Source organism: Sclerotinia sclerotiorum, genomic scaffold (genome assembly GCF_000146945.2).
Source record: "Sclerotinia sclerotiorum 1980 UF-70 scaffold_24 genomic scaffold, whole genome shotgun sequence".
Taxonomy (NCBI): domain Eukaryota; kingdom Fungi; phylum Ascomycota; class Leotiomycetes; order Helotiales; family Sclerotiniaceae; genus Sclerotinia; species Sclerotinia sclerotiorum.
The window spans coordinates 89,470-112,320 of NW_001820812.1; the positions used below are offsets into that span (position 1 = coordinate 89,470).

The 22,851-nt window shown below is 39.3% G+C and overlaps 8 protein-coding genes and 1 non-coding gene across 9 annotated transcripts; 5 read left to right on the forward strand and 4 right to left on the reverse strand.

Moving 5' to 3' along the window:
• Positions 1-271: 271 nt before the first annotated feature.
• Positions 272-451, forward strand: SS1G_13217 (hypothetical protein; the record flags this gene model as incomplete). Its single annotated transcript, XM_001585651.1, has 1 exon — positions 272-451. One exon carries the CDS (start codon positions 272-274, stop codon positions 449-451), a length of 180 nt encoding a protein of 59 aa, XP_001585701.1.
• Positions 452-1,698: 1,247 nt separating this feature from the next.
• Positions 1,699-1,844, forward strand: SS1G_13218 (predicted protein; the record flags this gene model as incomplete). Its single annotated transcript, XM_001585652.1, has 2 exons — positions 1,699-1,763; positions 1,802-1,844. The coding sequence occupies 2 exons, from the start codon at positions 1,699-1,701 to the stop codon at positions 1,842-1,844; spliced, it is 108 nt and encodes a 35-aa protein (XP_001585702.1).
• A 3,351-nt stretch (positions 1,845-5,195) lies between these two features.
• Positions 5,196-6,122, reverse strand: SS1G_13219 (predicted protein; the record flags this gene model as incomplete). Its single annotated transcript, XM_001585653.1, has 3 exons — positions 5,196-5,200; positions 5,525-5,600; positions 5,985-6,122. 3 exons carry the CDS (start codon positions 6,120-6,122, stop codon positions 5,196-5,198), a joined length of 219 nt encoding a protein of 72 aa, XP_001585703.1.
• Positions 6,123-6,330: 208 nt separating this feature from the next.
• Positions 6,331-6,727, reverse strand: SS1G_13220 (predicted protein; the record flags this gene model as incomplete). Its single annotated transcript, XM_001585654.1, has 2 exons — positions 6,331-6,348; positions 6,596-6,727. The coding sequence occupies 2 exons, from the start codon at positions 6,725-6,727 to the stop codon at positions 6,331-6,333; spliced, it is 150 nt and encodes a 49-aa protein (XP_001585704.1).
• An 891-nt stretch (positions 6,728-7,618) lies between these two features.
• On the forward strand, positions 7,619-8,158 carry SS1G_13221 (predicted protein; the record flags this gene model as incomplete). The annotated part of the gene is made up of 1 exon (XM_001585655.1): positions 7,619-8,158. One exon carries the CDS (start codon positions 7,619-7,621, stop codon positions 8,156-8,158), a length of 540 nt encoding a protein of 179 aa, XP_001585705.1.
• Positions 8,159-10,339: 2,181 nt separating this feature from the next.
• SS1G_13222 (predicted protein) lies at positions 10,340-13,522 on the reverse strand (the record flags this gene model as incomplete). The annotated part of the gene is made up of 1 exon (XM_001585656.1): positions 10,340-13,522. The coding sequence occupies one exon, from the start codon at positions 13,520-13,522 to the stop codon at positions 10,340-10,342; it is 3,183 nt and encodes a 1,060-aa protein (XP_001585706.1).
• Positions 13,523-14,167: 645 nt separating this feature from the next.
• SS1G_13223 (predicted protein) lies at positions 14,168-14,853 on the forward strand (the record flags this gene model as incomplete). Its single annotated transcript, XM_001585657.1, has 3 exons — positions 14,168-14,278; positions 14,424-14,583; positions 14,663-14,853. 3 exons carry the CDS (start codon positions 14,168-14,170, stop codon positions 14,851-14,853), a joined length of 462 nt encoding a protein of 153 aa, XP_001585707.1.
• Positions 14,854-16,284: 1,431 nt separating this feature from the next.
• On the forward strand, positions 16,285-16,370 carry SS1G_14575. Its single transcript has one exon. It is a non-coding gene; the product is annotated as a tRNA-Asp (tRNA).
• Positions 16,371-17,899: 1,529 nt separating this feature from the next.
• SS1G_13224 (hypothetical protein) lies at positions 17,900-22,532 on the reverse strand (the record flags this gene model as incomplete). The annotated part of the gene is made up of 2 exons (XM_001585658.1): positions 17,900-21,111; positions 21,197-22,532. 2 exons carry the CDS (start codon positions 22,530-22,532, stop codon positions 17,900-17,902), a joined length of 4,548 nt encoding a protein of 1,515 aa, XP_001585708.1.
• Between the last annotated feature and the right edge of the window lie 319 nt (positions 22,533-22,851).

Genomic DNA, 22,851 nt, shown 5'->3' on the forward strand with positions numbered 1-22,851 from the left:
TGCCTGTTCTCCGCTGACCTCCACCACACTCTCACTCCCATCCTCCTTCTTCGCCGTCGCGGCAGCAGCAGACGCCTTCCTCTTCTTCCCACTCCCCTCCGCATCCTTCTCCTCCTTCGCCACCGGCACCACCTCCTGTACCCTCCCCACAATCTCACTCAAAAAATCAAACTGTTCATCCCCCTCGACAACCCTCTTCAAACAACCCGCCGTAACCCTCTTTCCACCTTTCTCCCTCGCCACCCTCGCAGCTCCTTGCACCAAACTAATCATGAAAAGTTCCAAGGCCTTGCTCACTGCAACCGGTGTTACTTGTGCTACTTTCCCTACTTCTTCATCGGCTTGCATGATGCGTTTTATGCGGGCGACGGGGAATTTTGTGCGGATTTCGATATTATCTGGATTTGGATTTTTGGTCGTCGTAGGAGGAGCACTTGCGAGAGGTGGTTGAGGCGTTAGGGGGTAAGTTGACATGTTTGGATTGTATTGAGGGGATGGGTCGAATGTATTTTGGATATTGGGTTGAGATTTCACGCGTGGTTGTCGTGGTTGTCGCGTTGACATATCAAGTGGGTTTGGGGTATTATTTTGGTGAGAAAGAGGTGAGGTATTATTGTTGTATTGGTATACAGATGTAGGATTGTTGGATGTAAGATCAAAAGGTGATGGAATGCGATTGTTGTAAGGAATTTCGGAAGAACCCGTTGGAGAGGTGTTTTGATTTTGATATTGAGATTGGGATTGAAATTGAAATTGTGAGTTAGCGATAGCTGGAGATGAATTGTTATTATAGTCAAATTCTGATTTGATGGTCTGAGAGTGAGAGGGGTAATAAAATTGTGGGGCCGTTAGAGATGAATTTGTTCCTTGAATTCCGAAGGAATGTGTAGAAGGTAAAGCTGGAATTGGTGGCGTATATTGATGTGAATCGTATTGATCAAATTCATATATTGCATCTCCACCAGTAGGAAATATTTGGTGATTTCGTTGGCTTCGCTGGTAATTTAAATATTGATTTTGTGGTTGTATTGATTGAGAGGCTCTTGATGTAGATGTAGTTGTAGCACTAAAATCAGGAATTACCGGTGATCTGGGTGCGTATGATGAGGTTTGTTGATTTTTATACGTATCAGGTGCTAAGAAACCTGATAAATCGGGAGATTGAGGAGCATAAGTTGAATCCATCTCAATGCTTTTTCTTTCCTTTTATGAATTTCTGATCAATTTTTGACGTTAATATATTTTCGGTATAAGTAGCTTGGAATGTGTGGATTTTGAGGTTAGATTATCCGAATTATACAAGGCTAATGAATTTTGTGGATAAGACTTGACGAATTGAAAGAACTAAATGAAATCAATCAATCCACTCTTAGAAAGAAAAAAAAATCTTGGTGTCTTCTGTTCTGCTTTTGTATGAAGATTTGATTTGATTTTCTGCCGAATTTGATGATACCGTATGAATATTAGAGATTCAGATGTGTACCGTATTGAAAGAGATATGACTCGTTATTGGACTCAATCCGAGTACAGTACGAATACCTAGTAGCTTTTGTGGAATCTTTTCTCGAGGGTTTCTTTATGGAATTGCTACGTACCAACCTTAATATATACTCGAGACTTTCCCTTTCTTTTCCTTAAATCAAGAAGGCAAAAAGGATGATGAATTGTTTATTATTTCCTTTGTTCTTCTTTCCTACTATGGCTCAATGGATGATTCTTATCGTAGCTCCCCTTCATCCGTTTGTCGATAAGCTTCGTTTATCGTAAGGCGGTGAGGGTGAAATTTCACTAATAAAAATAGCTCAAAAGAGAAATTAAAAGATCTTGCTGAAGGAATTAATTAATTGGTCAATACTAGGTATGTGAAGGAAAATAAATGAATAATTCTTATAGAGTACTTGAGTAATGAAGTTCACAAATCTCAAAGATTCTATTGGTTGATACTTCTGATTGTTCTTAGAAGCGAGGTAACATTTTGTGATATGTATGGAGTATGCATGAAAATAAAAATTTTGGGCGGGGTTGAAGCTGCATTTATAATTTTATGTACAAAAAATAGTATAAGGGACAAGGAAGAAATGTCTGGGATTTCATTTGACTAATCATGAAATAGGAGTTGGTGTCATAGATAATTCAAACCCTTGCTAGAATTCCATATGGGAAAACCCGCTTGATTTATCGAGAAGAAGATTTCATCATGATTTCTACATCAAACAATATCTGAATGTCTACGAAGTCTAGAAGTTTATTCTTCTGATATCTATTGATGGAATGGATTCAAATGGCTTCATTTAAGATGATTGTCTATTTCCTGTTTCATCTCTCTGATGAACTTGCTTGATTCAAGAAAAGAAGCACCTGCTGTTACACAACAGGCAACCAAATCATGGTAAGCTCCGGGATCAAAATGCTTACAGAAACGCGTCGAGAACTGTTACTCAACATATATATGGCAAACATCATCATCATGAAAAGTCATCATGTTTCTCAAGACTTCCAATACCCCAGAGTTCCTTTCTGTCTGAGCTATTAAACAATAGGTATTTCGTTTCAAAATCTAGGACTCCAAAAATGACTCAGAACCTTCCAGCACGCCACTTTTTACTCATCCATAGGGTACGTACCTATAGGCGACAAACAACATCACAAACTTCAATCAATTATAGCCTTCTCCAACATCAAGATATTGAATGATGATAACAAAGAGCTTACCGGAGATCACAGCGAGATCATAACCCGGTTATGCAAAATAACTTGTGGTTTTGACTCGGATTAATAGTGATCAGATGAAGGAATAAACTTGATCTAATCTGACAATATCTTTAAGTTGGGATTTGATCATCTAGTATTGAACTATCTAGGTACCTAGATAGATGGTGATCACACGAAAGCGATGTTTGGTAGTTTGCCTCTAAACTTGGAAGTCCAAGTAGTTCCAACCTATCTAAAATGATGTGGTAATTCTGCCAAATTTATCAAATACCCATTTCTCGCTATTATTTATCTCTTTTCATCCCTCCCCCATTCAATTCCTCTCTATTCATATCTTTCATTTATACAAATATCCAACTCAAAACAATTCAAAATCATTACTTGAAACGCAGCCTCATGATATTTGCTTAATCTCATCCGATATTAATCCGTACTTTAATAATTTGTTGCAGATCGTATTTTTCGCCGAGCCTCTAAATATCACGGGATTGAAGTTTTAAAGAGTCGAGACCATTGAAGTTTTTATTTATAGATTTTTGGGTGATTCAAGGCTGAGAAGAGCCGCTCGAAGTTACCGAATATCATGTACTGTTATTTTTGGATGGACCACTCAGAGAGAATGTCTTATTTACAACCATTTGAGAGGACAGATGTTGTATTTTGCGAATATAGTGGTAGGTTAAGATTTCTATTGTCCGGCGAATATAGTAACACGATCTAGTCCAATTCCTTCTCATTGTGCCATGTATCTGAATTTTCAACATTATGCCTTGTGATAGCACCGGAAATGCATCGTTTTACTGCGTATCTAAATAATTATATTTACCAAGAGTGCCCCCTTCTCCTTTATATTTGCGACACATGCACAGCTTTCCTCATTCTTCATTCTGCCACGTGATACTGACATAAAATATGTAGATGATACTATTGAAGCTATTATGATAGTTCTGGTAATAGCTCTTTCATATCTTCGTAGAGAATGCTGTATATTCTCTAGCATTTTTTACCCTTAACCCTAAGATAACTCTCTGCGCACCATTCACCCATGAATTAGCTCCCTTTTCTTCCCTTCTTTGCATGTTCGATTGAATTGATCATATCCATCTAATTTTGTAGAATTGGGCCTAAGCGGACATGATAGTATGTGAATAATAGATAAAATGCCCTATGATTCAGTAAGGAAGGAGTTATGTCCGTAGACACGTGACTTATCACGGAGCAAATGTATATGTAGGTAACTTACACTCCTCGATTAAAGCCTGTATCAGATCATAACCATAGAACAAAAGTCCCATGTCCACAAATAAACATTTCAAAAGCTAGGAGCGGGACCTCAATCTTAACAGCGGGGTGGAATAACTATACCCCATCCAAAAACAATAAACAGTAAGCAGCACCAACCATTCAGTCCAGCCCAAAAATCCTCGCTTACACCCACCCATCCATCCATCATGTATGTACAGTAAGATCCTACATACCGTACCGTCCTGTATGTACTCTGCAACCTCGTACATACCCGTAACATTACATACATCGCATACACATACACACTGCCCCCATCCATCTGCCACGTATACCCAACACACACACCGCCACTAATCCCTATTTTCCCATTTTTTCATATTCTTTCTTTAGGAGAAACTTTTTAGGAATAATAGTGCGTTTTGTAACTTTTGTTTGCTTTTTATAGGTTTGGATGGGCTTGGATGGGGAGAATTTTTACCTCACACCGCTGTTTGGCTTCACACCCTCAAGTTTTTTAGATGTGCAACATTTTGGGGGTTTTTGGGGAGGTTTGGGGGTTTTGTGGAGTTAGTGGGTTTGGTGGTGGATATAGATGGAGTTTGTGGGTAGATGAGGTGTAGGAGGATGTGTGTGGTGGTAGGAGAGGGCGGGAGGAGAGGGCGGGAGGAGAGGAAGAGTGGGTGGAAATCGGTGGACGACGGAGAAAGTGGAGGTTAGGTAGGGAAAGGCGGGGGCGGGTGAGGAGTGAGTAAGTTGTATTAGATATCATGAATGTGATGATTGTAATATAAAATAACGTAACATAAAAAGTATGACGAGTAGTCCTTTAAGATCCCAGAAGTCGAAAAGATAACTTAGAATTAAAAGATTACACTAACTCCCATTCCGACACAATAAAGCGAATAACATCACCTCATATAAGATCTTACTAGAAAAGTATTTGTATATGAAGCCTACTCCCTCGAAAAGCCACATGCTATAATCTTAAATCTTACATCGCCAACAATAGGTATCTCATAGTTTTACCACAAAATCCATGCAGTAACACTCCAACACTCCAACAAACAATCAATCTTACTCTCTACCAAAAATCTCACATTCTCTTCTTATTTGTTGCACATCTAACATGTAGGAATATATCATAAGATGCATTGATGCGGCACATTGTGGCGCCGGGAAATGAAGTTGCACGTGTATGTGTGAAGCACTTTTCCGTAGCCACCAACCAATAATAATAATTATACTAGATATGTGATGTTAGTATTGAAGGTGGGAAGTTGTTGTATATTTAGGTAATAAGAGAGCAGAAATTTAGGTTTTGTTTTTTTGGGGTTCGGTTTGCTGGGTGATTGTCGTTTGTTTTTTTGGGTGATGGGAAGAGATGAATGGATGGATGAAGAGGGGTTTGTGGTTTTTCTGAGGATAGGTGGGTAAGCAGGTGTATTTTTGAGTGTCTGGCAATCTCTTCATGAAGAGGAACCTCCTGCATCTCTACTTTCATAGAAGTTCTAGATCCTTGAGTGAGAAATTACATTTCTTTCCTATGGCTGCAGATTGATTGATATACAGCTCACTCCTGCTTCCGGACCCAATAACCACTCCTCCATGTGATAAATATCATTTTCCAGCGATATGTTGCATATCTATCAATAATAAGTTTCTCGTACTACAAACCATTTAAATCTAATATATCCGCGGAGTTTTGTCCTTTCCAATAGGAATATGATGACCGGAGTATAATTGTCTCTGGTTCCTGATCGTTTGCGTGCTTGGGAAAAGCCAAGAGCTTGGGTTCTTGAGTAGCTATCCACGGGATCAAAAAAGGTGTATAGGATATGTTACACCCAACGCAACTATCCCCCAATAATTCTCCTTCCATGTGATCCAAACCCACCATTGTAAATATTTTGTTGCACATCTCAACTTGAGCTCCATTTGAGCAGTCAGATTATCCATCCACGTCTCTATTTCCTGTTTATACGTAAAAACTCTACGGATATCATTAATCAATCATCTTCATTTCATACTGTGATGAAGCTTTTCCGCATTTTGTTGCATATCTCAAGGACTGATATGCTACTATTACCCGCATGTGGATGATTGGTCGGTCTAGCCTTCGCACCATCGGCCAATGGTTCTTTATACACGTGATACGAAGCACGCATTGCATGATTTGTTGCATACCTGAAATACGAAGTTCTTCTTTAAGCTCACTTTATTTTGGCCAAGGTCTGGGAGGATGGATAGATTCGGGGAGTCACCACTTTTTTTCGATCACACCTTTCAAATCGTTTTCTTTTCGTTATAATAGGAGACAAACGGATTCAACACTTATTAATTGGCGGCATCAATTAATACTATAGTTCAAAAATCTCAGATATTCATTTTAGCCTAACACTTGTTATCTCATAAAGCATTACGATTATTGAGACTATAAAGATCTCATACAGCTGGACTTAGACTCTCCAAAAGCTCTACCGTCTACTCTTCTGCCATTTTGAGACAATAAGTTCTTCATCCTCCTGGATTCCATACTTTTCATTGCAGAATCTTTCGACCGCGCCATAACCTTTCATATTTCCCAAATCTACTTCCGCAAACCACCCAAGTCCTCTATCTCACCTATTCCTCAAAATACTCTCCGCAATACTCTGATCGTCTTGAGCAGGTCTTTCGCTCCAAAAGTAAGGCCAACAAGTAACTGATGATCAGTTGAGTTGACTCTAGGATTGGTGACGAAATGTGCAGCACAGTGTGAAGCATTTGTCATGAGGAATATCCGCTTAATCAATCTATTGCTGATGAGAGAAATAAAAGTTGAAGGCGCTTTCCCGTACCTAAATTTGTGCGAAGAGGTGAGTTTAAGCTTATCGCCTTTTCTGTTTATAAGAGACTCAGTCTGTTGGACGTAAAAACGAAATCCGATAATAAAAAATCAAACAAATTTCAATGGTTCGAATGTTAAGGGTGTGTAACAACAGATGGATGTAGATATTATAAAATAACAATACTCTTTTTATATTATATACGCCTGAGTTAAGTGCTCTTGGCTTCATTTTATTTTTATTTATTAAAAAAATTGTATGATTTATAAAAGTCTTAAAATTTAAAATACCAAAAGAATAATTTTAAAAAAAAAAATAAAATAAAAAAATAAATAAAAAATAAAAAATAAAAAAATTAAAAAAATTAAAAAAAATTAATTTTATTAATTTTTATAATTTTATACTATTATATTCTTTATATATAATAAAGTATTATATTAAATTTATATATAATTATTTAAATTTTAATAAAGTTTTAAATAAATAATAAATATTTATTTAAATAAATAATTAATATTTTTTAAATAAATAATTAATATTTTTTAGATAAATAATTAATATCTTTATTATACTTGAAAGATAAATATATATAATTATATTATTATAAATTCCCGACTTTAAATATTATTAAGTTTCTGGCTAAATATCGGGATTTCATTGATTATGTAATTATAAACTTTTATCTTATCTGTTCTGTATTTCCTTAGTACACAAGGCCTCGGCTTACATATTCACCTTTTCGAGGATTAAACTTCAAAAAAGCCTCATACCATACACATCACCGCTTTCTCCTCACTCACAACCAAAAAGTGCAACACATCACCCACCACGCAAAAATGGCGAATTCTCAAATCCCCAATCTCAATTTCGGTAGTCCGATAATCTTCTTCGATTCCAATCCCGAAATGCAACAAGGCTACCTAGGATCCTGTCTCACCAGTCTCAAAGAAACGTTAAAAACCTCCTGGACGGGCGAAGTTCGCAAATTTCACCACCCGGGAACCCTTCGCATCATATTCTGGACCCCAGATAACAAAGAATGTATAAAAGATTACGAATTGCATGAATATAAACTTGTGCGGGAAGCGTGGGAATCGTTATTTAATCTGCCTGATGTGAAACGTGCGATTGTTATGGGATATAGTGGACAGAATCCTTATATTAAGGATTTTGGGGAGAAGAATCCTTGGGAGGATAAGATTGAGAGGGAGAAGATGAGGCAGAGGAAGAGTGCTCAGAGGCAGGGTGAGAGTAAGGAGGGGAGGACGGGAAGGGAGATTGATATTAAAGAGGTTATTGATCGCACGGAGGAAGAGGAGGTTAAGAAGATTGCTGAAGCGAGTGGAAAGAGACCGATGAAGTTTGAGGAGGTTTGAGGGATTGATGATGTAGGACTTGTGTATGGCCATGTTGGATGAATGTTAATAAAGGATCTTTCGATTCATAATAGAGGTTACGAAAGGAGTTTTCGGAAGCTGCGGAGATATTGAAGGATCATTGGAAATATGGCGTACTTGGGATTTCATACAAGCATAGAGGAGGTTGAGGCTATGGCGATATATTTGGATAATTTTGTTTGGATATAAGGGATAGTCTCACAGAATAAAAACCTTGAGTTTTGGATATCGCGTTTCCTTCTGTGAAGAGCAATATGTAGATTATTTCTGCCAAGCATTGAATGAAGCCTCACTACTCAAAATGCTCAATCTTGTATGTGATCAAATTGACGGTCGAATTCCAAACATTCCCTCAAGGATAAAAGGGCAAGTGCCTAATGTCCATGGCGATGTACTCCGAACATCGATCCAGGCTTCACAGAATAGCATGTAATATGCCCGCCGCGTTGCTACGAAATCACAACCCTGAATGATATTCATGGATCCAGTGGTCATTCCACAAGAAACCTCCACAGCTTTTCCGATGGATGAAAGCTACCATGAGGTGCAGGTTATGAATCCGAGTGCAATGTTTCCACAACAATACATCCATACCTTTTACTAGTGTCTCTATCTTATACTCAAATCCTTCACTAAGAATTCAAAGCTACTGGTTTATCGAGCATCTTTTTAGAGTTATTCCTTTCATCAAAAATAGTCACATCCACCTATCAGTCTTCTTTCCAATCTGCATTTCGGCTACTTGTCAATGAGGGGTCAATCATATACATATATCCAATGTCTTACCAGCAAGCCATATTCATCTAATCGTACAAATCAGGATAACTCCAAGATGTAGACATGACGGTATATAATAAATCGTATCAAAGATCCTACAATTTTCTGCGTGTAATAATGCGCCATCATACAATACCATATATTACTAAGATTTACACAATCAATATGGAGGTACGTATCATCATTTCTTGATCATGAGTGAAAATACCAATTAATTAATTCTCCATCTACGGGTAAATTCCTCCTTCCCTATGCGACTTAGATTTATCATGTATACTAGGTAGATTCTGCTAATAACACACTGGTAGACGGAATATAGTAGAAAGCTGTGGATTCGAATGCGTCTTCCTTGAAGCTTGCGGAGATCTGAAGGGTTGTGCTGTGTATGTGTATAGATGTGGAGTTACCACACTACTACTGTTAAGGGGGGTTGAGGATTAGGGGTTTGAGATGTGAATGCTTTTGTATTTTTATCAATAAGCTTTAACAAGGTTATCTATCACACATTACTTATTCGCTATATGAATCCAGCTATACAAAGAACTTCAATAGCCATCAACTGCTACTTTATCTTCATTACCCTGGATAGAATATATATCTCGAAATTAGAATCTATATCCATACCATATATCACAACCACCTCCAAGATCCCTCAATTCAAACTGGCATAGAAATATCAAAGTACTTTCATTATCATTACTATCATCATCATCCTATCTCTTCAATTTCATTATCAATCTAGAATAATCTTAATACAATTACTAAAACTTTATTCAAAAGTCTATATAAAACCTAATCTATCAAGTATTTAATCCAAATTTTAAAATATTAAATATTATAAATAAAGGAAAGATAAGAATGTTATACCTTGAGTCCTTGATCAGGTCTTTTCGATTTTGTAATGTATTATGATCTAATATAAGATAAGTAAAAGAGTAGGTATTATAAGTTTTGATTTATAGATTCTAGATTCTAGATTATAAGCAGATTAGAGTGATAAATAAAGTAGAATAAATGATTAAGATACATGGGATGGATATACTTGAGGATGTATATAAATATAAATATAATACTAAGATTCTATATATACTATATAAAGATATATATCATAAAGATAATTACATAATTAATAACCATCTCGTTCTCATAATACGACTTGAGACATAAAGCTCACATGAGATATAATAAAAGATCAAACGAGAATCGAGATGAACAGACTGGAATAATCGAGTTTAGTTTCATTTCATTGAGGGTATTGAGATATCTAAGATATTTAATGGATATATTTATTCATCTTGATACGTACATCCCCACAAACGAGGTAATGACAACTCCCCACCACAGACATCCACCCATCAATCCATCACACCAAACTACCTCTCCCTACACCCTTTTCATCCTCGGCGCCCAAGGAACCCCCCCACTCCTCGGACCACCGGGTAAACCCCCCTTAACCGAAGGTCTAGGACCCAATGGTCTAGAAGGCTGCATAAATTGTGTTTCCATTCCCATACCCATCCTCTCCCTCTCTCCCATGCCCATCCCCTGCACCCCCGCTTTCTGCGCCGCCATCCCCGCAAACGCCATTCTAATCTTCTCCTCCGCTTTCGCCATCTGTTCTTGCACAGTCAACGGTCTCTCATCCTCAAAACCATCCTCATCCTCATCTCTCATTAAGAAATCCTCCGCTTGTTGTTGACGCTGGAATCTAATAGCCTCTTCTCTTTCTTTATCCATTTCCTCCTGTTGACGCTGTTGTTGCATTCTCATAACTTCTCTCTCTTGACGCTCCATCCTATCAATTCTTTCCATTTCTCGCTGTGCTTCAAATCGTTGCTGTTGGGAAATTTGTTCCTGTTCTTCTCTTCTCCTTAGCATTTCCATTTCCCGTTCATCTCTTTGACGTTGTCTTTCTACACGTTCTTCATAGGCTCTTCTTTCTTCCTCCTCTTCTTCCATTTGTAATCTTTCCTGTTCATCTCTTTCAGCTCTTAATCTTTCTTCTTCTCGCATTTGAGCTTCCATTCTTTCCATTCTTTCTCGAGCTTCCCTTTCTCTCTTTTCATCACGTTGTCGAGCTTGTTCGGCGTAAATTCTTTCTTCTTCCTGGCGTTGTTGTTCTTCGAACTCTTCTTCGCGTAATTGTTCTTCGTATGCTAATCTTTCTTCTTCTTCTAGTCGCTCCTCTTCTGCTAATCTTTCTTCCTCTTCATATCGCCTTGCTGCTTCTTCAGCTGCTAAACGTTCCTCTTCCTCCAATCTCTCCAATTCTGCTTGCCTCTCAATCGCTGCAAGTCTCTCTTCTTCTTCATATCTCTTAGCTGCGGCTTGTCTTTCCATTTCCTCTAATCTTTGCTCTTCTTTCAACTTCCTAGCTGCCTCTTGAGCTGCCATTTGTTGTTCTCTCTCAAATGCTTTGATTTGTGCCGTCAATCTCTCAGCTTCTTCTAATGCTTCTCGCTCTTCTGCCTCTCTTTTCTCCCTCTTAATTCTTACCTGCCTATTAGCTTCCTCTCTTTCCGACCTTAATCTTTCCTCTTCAGCTTCTCTTTCCAACCCTAACCTTTCCTCCGCAGCCTTTTTCTCCTCCCTTGCCCTCTCCTCTTCAGCCTCCATTTCCATCCTTACCCTCTCCTCTTCAGCCTCCATCTCAAATCTTATCCTCTCCTGCTCCTCATAAAAAGCCTTCATCTCATCGGCCTCCCTAGCAATCCTCTCATCCTCTTCCTGCATCTTCCTAAAACTCTCCTCCATACTCATTCTCTTCTCTTCCATCTCTTCTTTCTCAAGCAACATCTGCTCAGCTTGCCTTTCATATTGAAGTAACTTTCGTTCAGCTTCAGCTTCAATAGCTTGTTCGGCAACTTGTGCAAAACGAGGTGATGTGGCCAGTTTTACCATATCTTTAAAGGAGCGTTTGGGACGAAGACGAAATTGTGTTGGGATAGGACTTAATTGTCCATTTATTATTGGTGAACGGGGGATTGTTGTAACCGTTTGAGTGACTGCCTGGGTCTTTGATGGAAGCAAAGTAAGCTGATCTATTATGGTGGGAGGAATTGGATCTGTTGTCGCTATGGGTGCTGGAAGATTCGAGGTTGTTTTGATAATTTCCGAGACTACTATTGGAAATCTTGACATCGCTCTTGGGATCTTTTTTGTCGATTTCGGAGTCTGCGATATCTCTTTTGAGATTTCAGGTGTTGCTTCAGGCGTTGCTTCGGACGCTTCTCCAGGAGTTTCGACAGGCAGATCAAGAACTTTCGGGATAGCCTCAGATATTTCAGTCGTTATAGATATCCCAGATTTTCTAACATCGACTTTGCGGATCTCCTTCGGTTTTGATGCAGTTGTAGTTTCTGCCTTAGTATCCATAGAGTACAATCCAGCCATAATATCATCTAGTGCTGAAATTGAAGCCTTCTGTTTTCGCTGATTCCTTGGTTTTCCCATTGAGGTCTTTTCCATTCCCTTCTCATTGTCAAGAGGCTTTGAAGTGACAGGAATGTTAGCAAAATCCTCACCGAATCCAGCCATAAGATCATCTAATGCAGATATTGAGGCTTTGGTACTACTTCGTGTGGAAGCTCGTTTTGTTGAGGACTTTATTCCTCTGAATGACAAGCGTGCTGAAGTAGGTGTATCTGGAATGATTGACTTTGATTTTTCGGATACTGATCGTCGGGGGTACTCTGTGCTGATTGATTCGGCTGGTTTTGAGAGTTTTGCTGACTCAGGGGGTTCAGATTGTACAGTCAGATCAGCGTCCAATGATTGAAGCGGTTGTGCTGACGAAATAACTTGGAGCTGCTCCAAAGGTTGCTTCGTTTGCACAAATTCAGGTAGCTCGGATTGTACACTCAGATCAGGGTCCAATAATTGAGGTGGTTGTGCTGGTGAAATAGCTTGAAGTGGCTCCAGAGGTTGCTCTTTTCGTACAGGCTCAGGTTGCTCAGATTGTACCGTCTGAAGTGGGTCTAATAACTGAGGTGGTTGCGCTGGCGAAGTAACTTCTATTTGCTCCGGAGACTGTTTTATTTGTACAGGCTCAGGTGATGGGGTTCGTCGAGTATTTTTCAATGAAGAAGTTCTCGACCCGATCGCAGCAGCTTTCCTCTCCGCCATCAACTTCTCAATTTTGCTCATCTCGGGTGCCACTTGAGCCTTTATTTCCTTCACTTCAACGACAGATATCCCCGCCTCTCCTTTATCCTCCACAATTTTTTCTTCAACCTTCTCTTCCTTCGCCGTACCGTAACCAAACATTTTTGCCATCCTTGCACCCCTACTGTTCGATCTTAATGTTGGCATTCTCGTCACTGAAGCTGTACCCATCCCCAAATTCCCTACACTCCCCAATTTCTCATCGAAACGTTTTTCCACATCCTTGCCTGGGTTTGGTATTGGCTTATCCTCCTCGAGGATTAAGGGCTCAGTAGTTTTTACATCGGTGTTGGCATTCAATGGTACGATGGGAGAAATTGTTGGTTCATTCTCTTTGTCTGTGGCCGTGGTTCCAGGATTCTTTTTGACATAGGAGGAAAAGTAAGCCCCCCAAGTTGCCATGATACTATCGGTGTTTTTCCCGAATCAATATGATTTTGCTGAACCTATTAACTTTTGGATTCTTTGGCAATACTTTTCAAGCTTTCAATTAACTTGCTGATCCGTTTTTGTTGTAAAAATTATCGTATCGTATTGTATCGCACCGTATTGTACAGTACCGTATTGCATTATTCATTAATCGTTATAGCATCAAGCCGTTTGTAAGTCGATAAATTAAACCTTTCAAAAGTATCCAAGGTTTCCAGCACCTTAGAAAGTCAATTGAAGTTTCCTGGACGCAATCACCGTAAACCCAAAAGCAAAACAATTTTGACAAGTACAAACTAAAGGAAAAGAAAAGTTTCCAGATGACATGATGGTGGTGTGCATGAGTTAAATGGAAGGATCAATCAATCCTCTTCTAGTGGCATCAATAAAACCTGTCACGATGATGATACATGTAAGGTTTGAAAGTTTGAGGATGAAGATGTGGAGAAAGACTATGCGACGTCAAGATGAATAACATGGGATAGCAATGACTTGTGTAAATCCCGGACATCAATTATTATTGATGATAAACAATTTCTTCTCTTGCTTGAGAATTTGAGGTTCGCCGATGACTCTTGTGAAGCTAAATTGATATATTTTTGATATAACCATAAAGTCATGATCATTGAACATACATCCAAATGTTTTTCCATGACATTTCGCAGAGCAGAAGAAGCTTGCGGGATGGCTATCAAGGGTTTGCCAAGACTTTACGTTCAAACAATCATTGTCAGTGCGATCATCAGGTGGATCGATGATTGACAAACACTTTCCCGAACAAAAAAGGCTACCCAATTGCAAGTATTATTTTCCACTTTACGAAACTTCGTCTCAGGAATTTGTTAAAACTCGGCTAGTACATACTCTCCATCAGCGATTATTTATTGGTCTCGGCCTAAATCCTATGTGCATCCATAAATCTTTACCGGGACCTGAAGACGCGACGATGTTGATTGAATCAATGGATTTGAACAACTGGAACAAGCCAAACCATCGGAGCAGCAAGAAGAGACGAGTCTACCACATCTTTTGGGGTATGTCGGGAATGGAAGTAACATCAGTCAGGAGGGACCAAAGCTCAACAATCCAAGACTTGAAATTGTCATCAAGTAGGTGATGATTCCTCGACATTTGTTGCTGCTATGTTCGGAATGCCCTCATCTTTACGATGTATTGAAGGAATACATACACATTCCGACATGAAAGAAAGTCCGATACTCTTTCACGAACCAAAAGTCAGGAGCCAGAAGCAGATAAATCAGCCATGGAAGTTTTCCATCTGTGGTAATGTCGGAGTATGTTGAAGCAATTGATTGAACTTGCCAATCGCAAGCAACTCTCTACGATCGATAAGCTGTTGCGAAGAACAAAGATTACGTAATAAACCTAGCTCCGCCTTTTCACATTGTGGTTCAAATCATATTCCATGCACCATTATGTCTGAGCCTTGAAACGACAATGAATTCTTCTATTATCTTGTCGAGCACCGTCCATAGTAAGAGTTATATCACTTAGTCATTTCTTACATGGGTGAATTACTTTAAGTCATCATCATTGAGGAAGTCCCTCCTTCACTGTCTTGAATCCTTTTCGGTTCCTCGTAGTCTTCCAGAGGAACTTCATCAACAGATCTACAGAAAACTTTCATGTATACCTAGTGAAATATTCACCAAAAAGTTTCAAAGATAACGACTATACTTGTCTGCTGTAAGATTTCCACGGTGAGTTTCTTGAGCATTTTTACTCTCACTGATCCTTATAAGATCTAAGAGAGTAAAGAATTATTCACATCTCTTATAAGAATCTTTTCTATAGAATCTAGGAATCTTGTTAAAGTGAATGGTTTCTGCGTAGCACGTGCAAAAGTCACTAGTCCTATTAGGACTAGATTGAGAAGCTCTCTGTAGAAGAGCTTCGCACTTCTGTAGAATAGAGACAATGTGTCACACTCAAGAATACTGGGTAAAGTATCTTGTATTAGAAAATACTAAGCTAAGGAGAAAAGAAGAAGGAAAACAAGAGTAGAGAGTTTTCCTATGATTAAATACAAACGGGGCATGCCACGTGACCCGGAGGTGTGAGGCATCACAATTCTTTTGTTTTTAAATTATATTTTACTTGAAATTAAAAAATTAAAATCAAAAAAATAATTTCAAAATATTATTTAGAGTTTTATATTTCATATTCAATTGAAAATATTTTGTTAAAAGGAATGATCTTATATAGGGAATAGTGGGAAGCTGATAGGGCAGAACTGAGGTAATATTGATCTAGTAGATTAATCTCTCTTTTAAGTTCTATAGAAGTGCGAAGCTCTCTTATAGAGAGCTTCTCAATCTAGTCCTAATAGGACTAGTGCCCTGTGCACGTGCTACGCAGGAACCATTCACTTTAACATATTTTATTGTTTTATTATTTAACTTTTTAATAATACTCTGAAAAAAGATCTTTAAATTTTTATTAATTTAATAATTATTTGTATAAAAGTCACTATATAAAAATAAATTACATGCAAACAACAATTAAAAAGAATCAAAAAATTTTACTACCTCTTTAACTTTATCAAAAAACACCTAGAATATAAATGAAAACTCTTCAAACTAGTGTAAAAAATCTTTCAATATCGGCCCGCTTTCGGCTAGCTAGCCGACATTTCATACCCGCAACAACAGGGTCATTAATTGCAAGTAATACTTCATTTACACCAAGTTCTCCATCAAATTAACACGGAAACATCTTTGATGGTCTAATGGTCATGATTTCCGCTTGTCATCCATCTGGCTTTGCGCGGGAGATCGGGGTTCGATTCCCCGTCAGAGAGTTCATGCAGTTAATCTTTTTGGAGGGCGGGGATTCAATGATTATGTTAAAGTGAATGGTTCCTGCGTAGCACGTGCACAGGGCACTAGTCCTATTAGGACTAGATTGAGAAGCTCTCTATAAGAGAGCTTCGCACTTCTATAGAACTTAAAAGAGAGATTAATCTACTAGATCAATATTACCTCAGTTCTGCCCTATCAGCTTCCCACTATTCCCTGTATGAGATCATTCCTTTTAACAAAATATTTTCAATTGAATATGAAATATAAAACTCTAAATAATATTTTGAAATTATTTTTTTGATTTTAATTTTTTAATTTCAAGTAAAATATAATTTAAAAACAAAAGAATTGTGATGCCTTACACCTCCGGGTCATGTGGCATGTCCCGTTTGTATTTAATCATAGGAAAACTCTCTACTCTTGTTTTCCTTCTTCTTTTCTCCTTAGCTTAGTATTTTCTAATACAAGATACTTTACCCAGTATTCTTGAGTGTGACATATCCATCTTCAGATCACTTTTTTTATATTAAAAATATAATTTCTATTTATAAATTTTTTTTAAATTTGAAAATCCCAAAACTGTTTATGTTTTTATCAATAATAAATTTAAAATTCAAATTCTATTAAATTATATTTTGTTAAAAGGAATGACCTCATACAGGGAATAGTGGGAAGCTGATAGGGCAGAACTGAGGTAATATTGGTCTAGTAGGTTAATCTCTCTACTAAGTTCTACGGAAGTGCGAAGCTCTCTGTAAGATGTTACGAGGTTTGCCGTCTAGATCACGTGGAAGTACTCTAGGCTCTCGAGGTGGTTTATAACTAAGCGTCAAGCAGAGACTTAAAGTAATGACAATAATACAATTCATAACTAATAATAGAGTATACTAAATGATTGATCTTGAGCACAAAGCTCTATACAAAGGAAATCCATCTAGATTATATAGACCTTCGTGCCGATGGCTACTCAGTAGGATCAATGCAGCTCAGTACTGAGCTCACTGATCCTCACTGAGCCAATCATGTGATATTGATTACACGTGAGAGTTTCCTGTTACTCGGCGTAACAATACTATAACATAAATATAAACATAAAACCCTCCACCACCAAATCCACTATCTCATAATCTTAATCTTAACCTTACAATGAAAGGAACTGGACTGAATGAATAAATGCTTGGTAAGGTATAATATAATATAATATAATATAATATAATATAATATAATATAATATAATATAATATAATATAATATAATATAATATAATATAATATAATATAATATATATTAAAAGATTGGGTGGAAGAGGCCTCTATATTGACTATATTACTACGTCTGTAGGCATATTAAGGTCTCCTCTTGGTATCCTCGGAGGGGACCAATATGCCTGCTTATGGTTCATCTAATCTAGCCTGTTTAGGTAACCGTATTACTAATCACGACACGTGATTAGTACCGGTAACTTCTATTCCTTTTAACACTCCCCCATAGGAGTTACCACCTTCAATCTCCCCAATCCTCCGCATCTCTATTGTCTCAATCCTAGCATCTCTTTGAACCTTTCGAATGCTACTCTTGCTAGGGGTTTGGTCATCCCGTCTGCTACCATATCTGACGTATTGATATAGCTAGTCACTACCTTTTCTTTTTCAGTAAGATCCCTGATAAAGTGGTAGCATATATCAATATGCTTTGATCGCTCATGCAGGTGCGGGTTCTTGGTTAGAGCTATTGCTCCTTGATTGTCGCCTAGTATCTGAACAGTGTCTCCGTGTGTAGATACGTATTCCGCCTTTCCAAGGTCTTTGAGCATTTGAGCTAACCATCTCCCTTGCTTGGTGAACATCGCCATTGATATGTATTCGGACTCAGCACTTGACGTTGCTACTGAATTCTGCTTCTTGCTAGCCCACGATATCGGTCCTCCATAAAACATAGCAACTCCCCCAGAAATACTTTTCCGATCATATCGATCACTTGCCCAATCTGCGTCAGTGAAGACTTTTATAGTATCTGCTGATAGGTTGTATTCCTTTGCGATTTGGTACTGTACTCCCTCAGGTCCATATTTGAGTTTCTGAGTGATCGTAGCTCTCAGGTATCGCATTAGGTTCTTTACTCCTATCCCATGGCATTTTGCTGGCTTTGCCATGTACTGTGATAGCCGGCCTAGTACGAAGGAGATGTCTGGTCTTGTGTATACCATTGGGTGAATAAGACTACCTATGGCTTGTTGATATTCAGTAACATCAATCAGTTCGTCATCTTCAGTAGCGGGTCGTAAACATGAGTAGTCGGCAGCGGGTATCTTCTTAGCATGGTGCTGAGCGTGCGAGATTCCGAATTTGGTTAGCATAGCTTCCAGATACTCTTCTTGGTCCAATGTGAGTGATCTGTTTGCTCGATCTCTTATAACTCTAATGCCTAGAATCTTACTAATCTCCCCCAGGTTCTTGGCATTGAAGCGCGAGGAGAGTATTACAGAGAACCAATCGAGTTGATTCTTTGAAGTCGAGGAGGCAATTATATCATCAACATATACTAGCAAATTGAGTTGGCGAGCGGCGAATGTATAGAGACATGGGTCAGCGAGACTCTGAGTGAAGCCCCAATTGATCAATTCGGACTTTAGAAGTTGACTCCAATCTCGTCCCGCTTGCTTAAGGCCATATAAACTTCTCAATGCGCGTAAAACGTACCCATTTGATACATTGACTCCTTGAGGTGGCGCGAGGTATATTTCTTCCTTGAGATGAGATTCTGTAAAAGCGTTCTTTATATCGAAGTGCCAGCATTCCAAGTTCTCTTTCGCAACGATCGCTAAGAACAAACGGAGTGTATCGAGTCGTACTGTAGGAGCGAAGGTCTCATTGTAGTCTTTTCCGAGAACTTGACTAAACCCTCTTGCTACCAGCCGTGCTTTGAATCTCTCGACCTTGTTGTCCTTCGTCTTTATTGTGAATACCCATTTTGTTGAAACAAGATTCCCTCCTTTCGGCAGAATATACTCTTCCCAGGTACCATTTGCAATCAATGAGCTGATTTCCTCTTCGATAGCTCGCTTCCATTTTTCACCATATTCAGGGTCCGAGACTGCCTGATTATATGTGTTAGGAATAGGGATTCCTAGAATCTGTTCTGCGGGGAAAGCTGTATCCTCGTCTGTAGAGCTCCCTAAGATCACTTGAAGGTTTTCGGATAGTTTTGTTTTAACGCTCGGGTCGATCCTAGATGTAAGGGGTATGGAGATCATAGCATGTTCGATAGCACTTCCATCAGGGTCTGCTGAGAGTATCGCTATCATTGCTCTTATCAGTTTCTGGACATGCTCATCTGGCTCACTATCGTCTCGCTTGCGTTTCCGAAAAGAGTATCTTTCAGGGGTGTCTATATCCATAGGTGTAGTTGAGGTTTCGGTTGAGGATTGATTGGTTACAGGTGCAGTATCTAGTATGTCTATCTCTTTTGTTCCTGGAGATAGTATTGGGTCCGTGGATGGATCGATTTCGATGATATTCCCTTCACTGTCTTCGTTGAATTGCTGGATATTGTCTACTTTAGATGCGCTGGGAATTACTACTTTCGGGGGTTCAGGGGTAGCAGTATCTTGTAAGGATTCGAGTGGGGATTCTTGTACTTCTTGTACCTTGTGAGGTCTACCTCTGGGTCTCCTATCAGGGATGATATTTTTTGTACCTTGGGGTCCTGATACAGAGTTTCTTATTCTTAGGTCTAAGTCTCCGCCCTTTTTGGATTCGTCTATAGTCACTCGGCTTGCTCGTACAGTGTAGCCTAGCTCTGGCGAGTACACCTTAACATGCTTATTGGTCGTGTGCGAGTATCCCATAAAGATGCCTACTCGAGCTGTATCTCGTAATTTGTCGTGCCGTTGGTCCTTCGGGATTGTCTTTGGATTGATATATGCATAACACTTGCTCCCCCAGACTCTACAATGGGTGATGTCGGGGGTTGATCCAGTAAACGCTTCGATTGGGCTTACAACGCTGTCGTCAATGATCGGTCCAGTGTTCGTTCTATTCCTGCAGTGTGCATCATATTCAACAGCTTCGTCCCAGAATTCCAATGGCAATCCAGCTTCCTTTAGCATAGCTCTCATATCGGCTTCGGCAGTGCCGATGTTTCTTTCAGCAGTTCCATTTTGATGAGATGATGCTACGGTAGTCAGTTCTGATCGGGTCCCAGAGTTCCACTCCTTAACGGCTTGGATTAGCTCTGGTGCATTATCAGTTCGAGCGGCTACTATCTCATCACCAATGCCAAGTTCTAATTCGGTTTTCCATTTCTTCAATCTCGGTATAGCTTCATCTTTTGTCTTCAAGGTCAAAATCCAATTCACTCTTGTCCAGCTGTCTATGATCAATAGGAAATAGCGGTTTCCTCGTAAAGACCTTGGGAATGGGCCAGCGATATCAAAATGAATAAGCTCTAATCTTTTCGTCTTGTGAGGACTGAGTTGTTTTGGGATTAGATTCTTCATCTTGGTGAGCGCACACACTTCGCATACAGGGATTTTGGATGGGACTTTGATCGGCTTTCCCAGTGTAGTAACTTTATGGAGATTCCGTATTTTCTCTGGGCCAAGATGGTTAAATCGTCTGTGCCATAGTAGATAAGTTTCTAGATCCTTTTTGTTCTTGTCTAAGGAGGTGTCTAGAGTGATCTCGTTCGATTCAATATCACTAATAATCTCTGTGCTCTGTAGAGCGACATCTTCATATCCTTTTCGCGATATCCGAGATCATATAAATTCCTCTATCCATTTTTGCTTTGATGATATTTATTCCATTCTTTCGAAAGTACATACGATCTGAATTGAACCTGCCCTTGAGTCCAGCTTCACAGATCTTCTTGCCGGAGAGGAGATTGACTCCTAATCCCGGTACATACAACGTCTTTGAGAGTAAAACCATACCACCATTTCCTAGCTCCATTGCAGCAGTACCTATCCGATCACAGTACATAACTCCCCCACCAACTTTTATCGTCTTTCTCTTTATCTTCTTGATATCTCTAAAGAGTGAAAGTTGATCAGACATGTGTGAGGAAGCGCCGGTATCTGCGTACCAACGAGAAGGGGTGGTCTTACGAATGAGTTCTTTAGAGACATGGCACTCTTCGTCATCAGACTCTTCTTCGCTTTCTGATGAATCGAGATCAACTAAAAGACTTTCGCCATCTGCAAGATGAGCTTGATTACTTCTTTTCTTAGGAAATGACACTTTGGTTGTCTTTCTAAGTGTTGCTTTCCGTTGCTGGGCTTTATAGTGTTTGCGGATCAGAGCTTGTGCGAGTGTGAGATCTTTGCAATCACGTAGAAAGTGCCCTTCGTGCTCACACAGGTGGCAAACATAGGTTTTGGCTTCATCGTCTTGTTCTTGCTTTGCAAATGGGCTTGATCCTCTGCGTTCTCCTCGTCGATTTGGGATTACGTACTTTCCGCTAGCAGTATGGGCTTGTTCTGTCTCTTGAATGCTGAGTTCTTTAGCTGTGAGATATTTGATCTTGTCTTCCACTGCTAGCGTGCTTTGAACGCTCATAGCATCGATTGTTGTTTGGTATTCGCTTGGTAGGCTTCTAGTCAGAACTAAAAATAGAGCTTCGTCTCTGTATGAATCCTTGAATGCGGGGTTGGCAGCACCAAGCTTGCGTCGGTATTCTTTCAGTTTATCCCAGGCTTCAATAACGGTCATCTCTGGATGGCTAGTAGGCTTGAAGGTAAATGTTTGGATCATTGTTAAGTACGAATTGGCTGTGATATCACTAGTTCTTGAGTACTTTGACTTCAGGTAGTTCCATAATGTTCGTGCTGTATCGTACTCATCAACAAGCGCTTCATCGTCGTCACTGAGTGATCTGCACATGTACGATAGTGCACTAGCTTCATCTTTCAAATATTTGGCCTTCTTATCGAGGTTAAGCCTGATGTTCACGACTTTGCTTCCTTCGAGGATCGGGAAAACTTCGGTACCATCGACTTCCATCCCAACTCCTCCAACCTTAGCATGCTCTTGCAATGTAGACTCAATCGTATAGAACCAATCCTTTCCTTTCAATTGTATTTTCATTTGTCGAAACCATCGATCGTGGGTCTCTTGGGTGAGGTTCGGGATGCTTTTCGTTTGCTCTTTGATTTCGTCCATCTTGGTATCTATGCAGAGAATTTGCAAGGTTTTTCTTCCCCTTTTTCTGTATAGATAAATCCACACAGATTGTAAATATAAGTATAATTTGCACCGCGTGTTTTCTGTCGTACCGTGTACGTTTTATTCGTAAGTAGCACCGCGTGCTCTTTCAACTCCGCGAGTTGATGGTAGTAGTGATCACAGCACCGCGTGCTGATCGTAAGGTAGTGCCGCGCACTCTTCAACTCCGCGAGTTGGATTGTGATAATGATCGCGTCAATTATGTCCAGAGGCCATGCTAACCGGGCTCATAACCTATTAAAAGATTGGGTGGAAG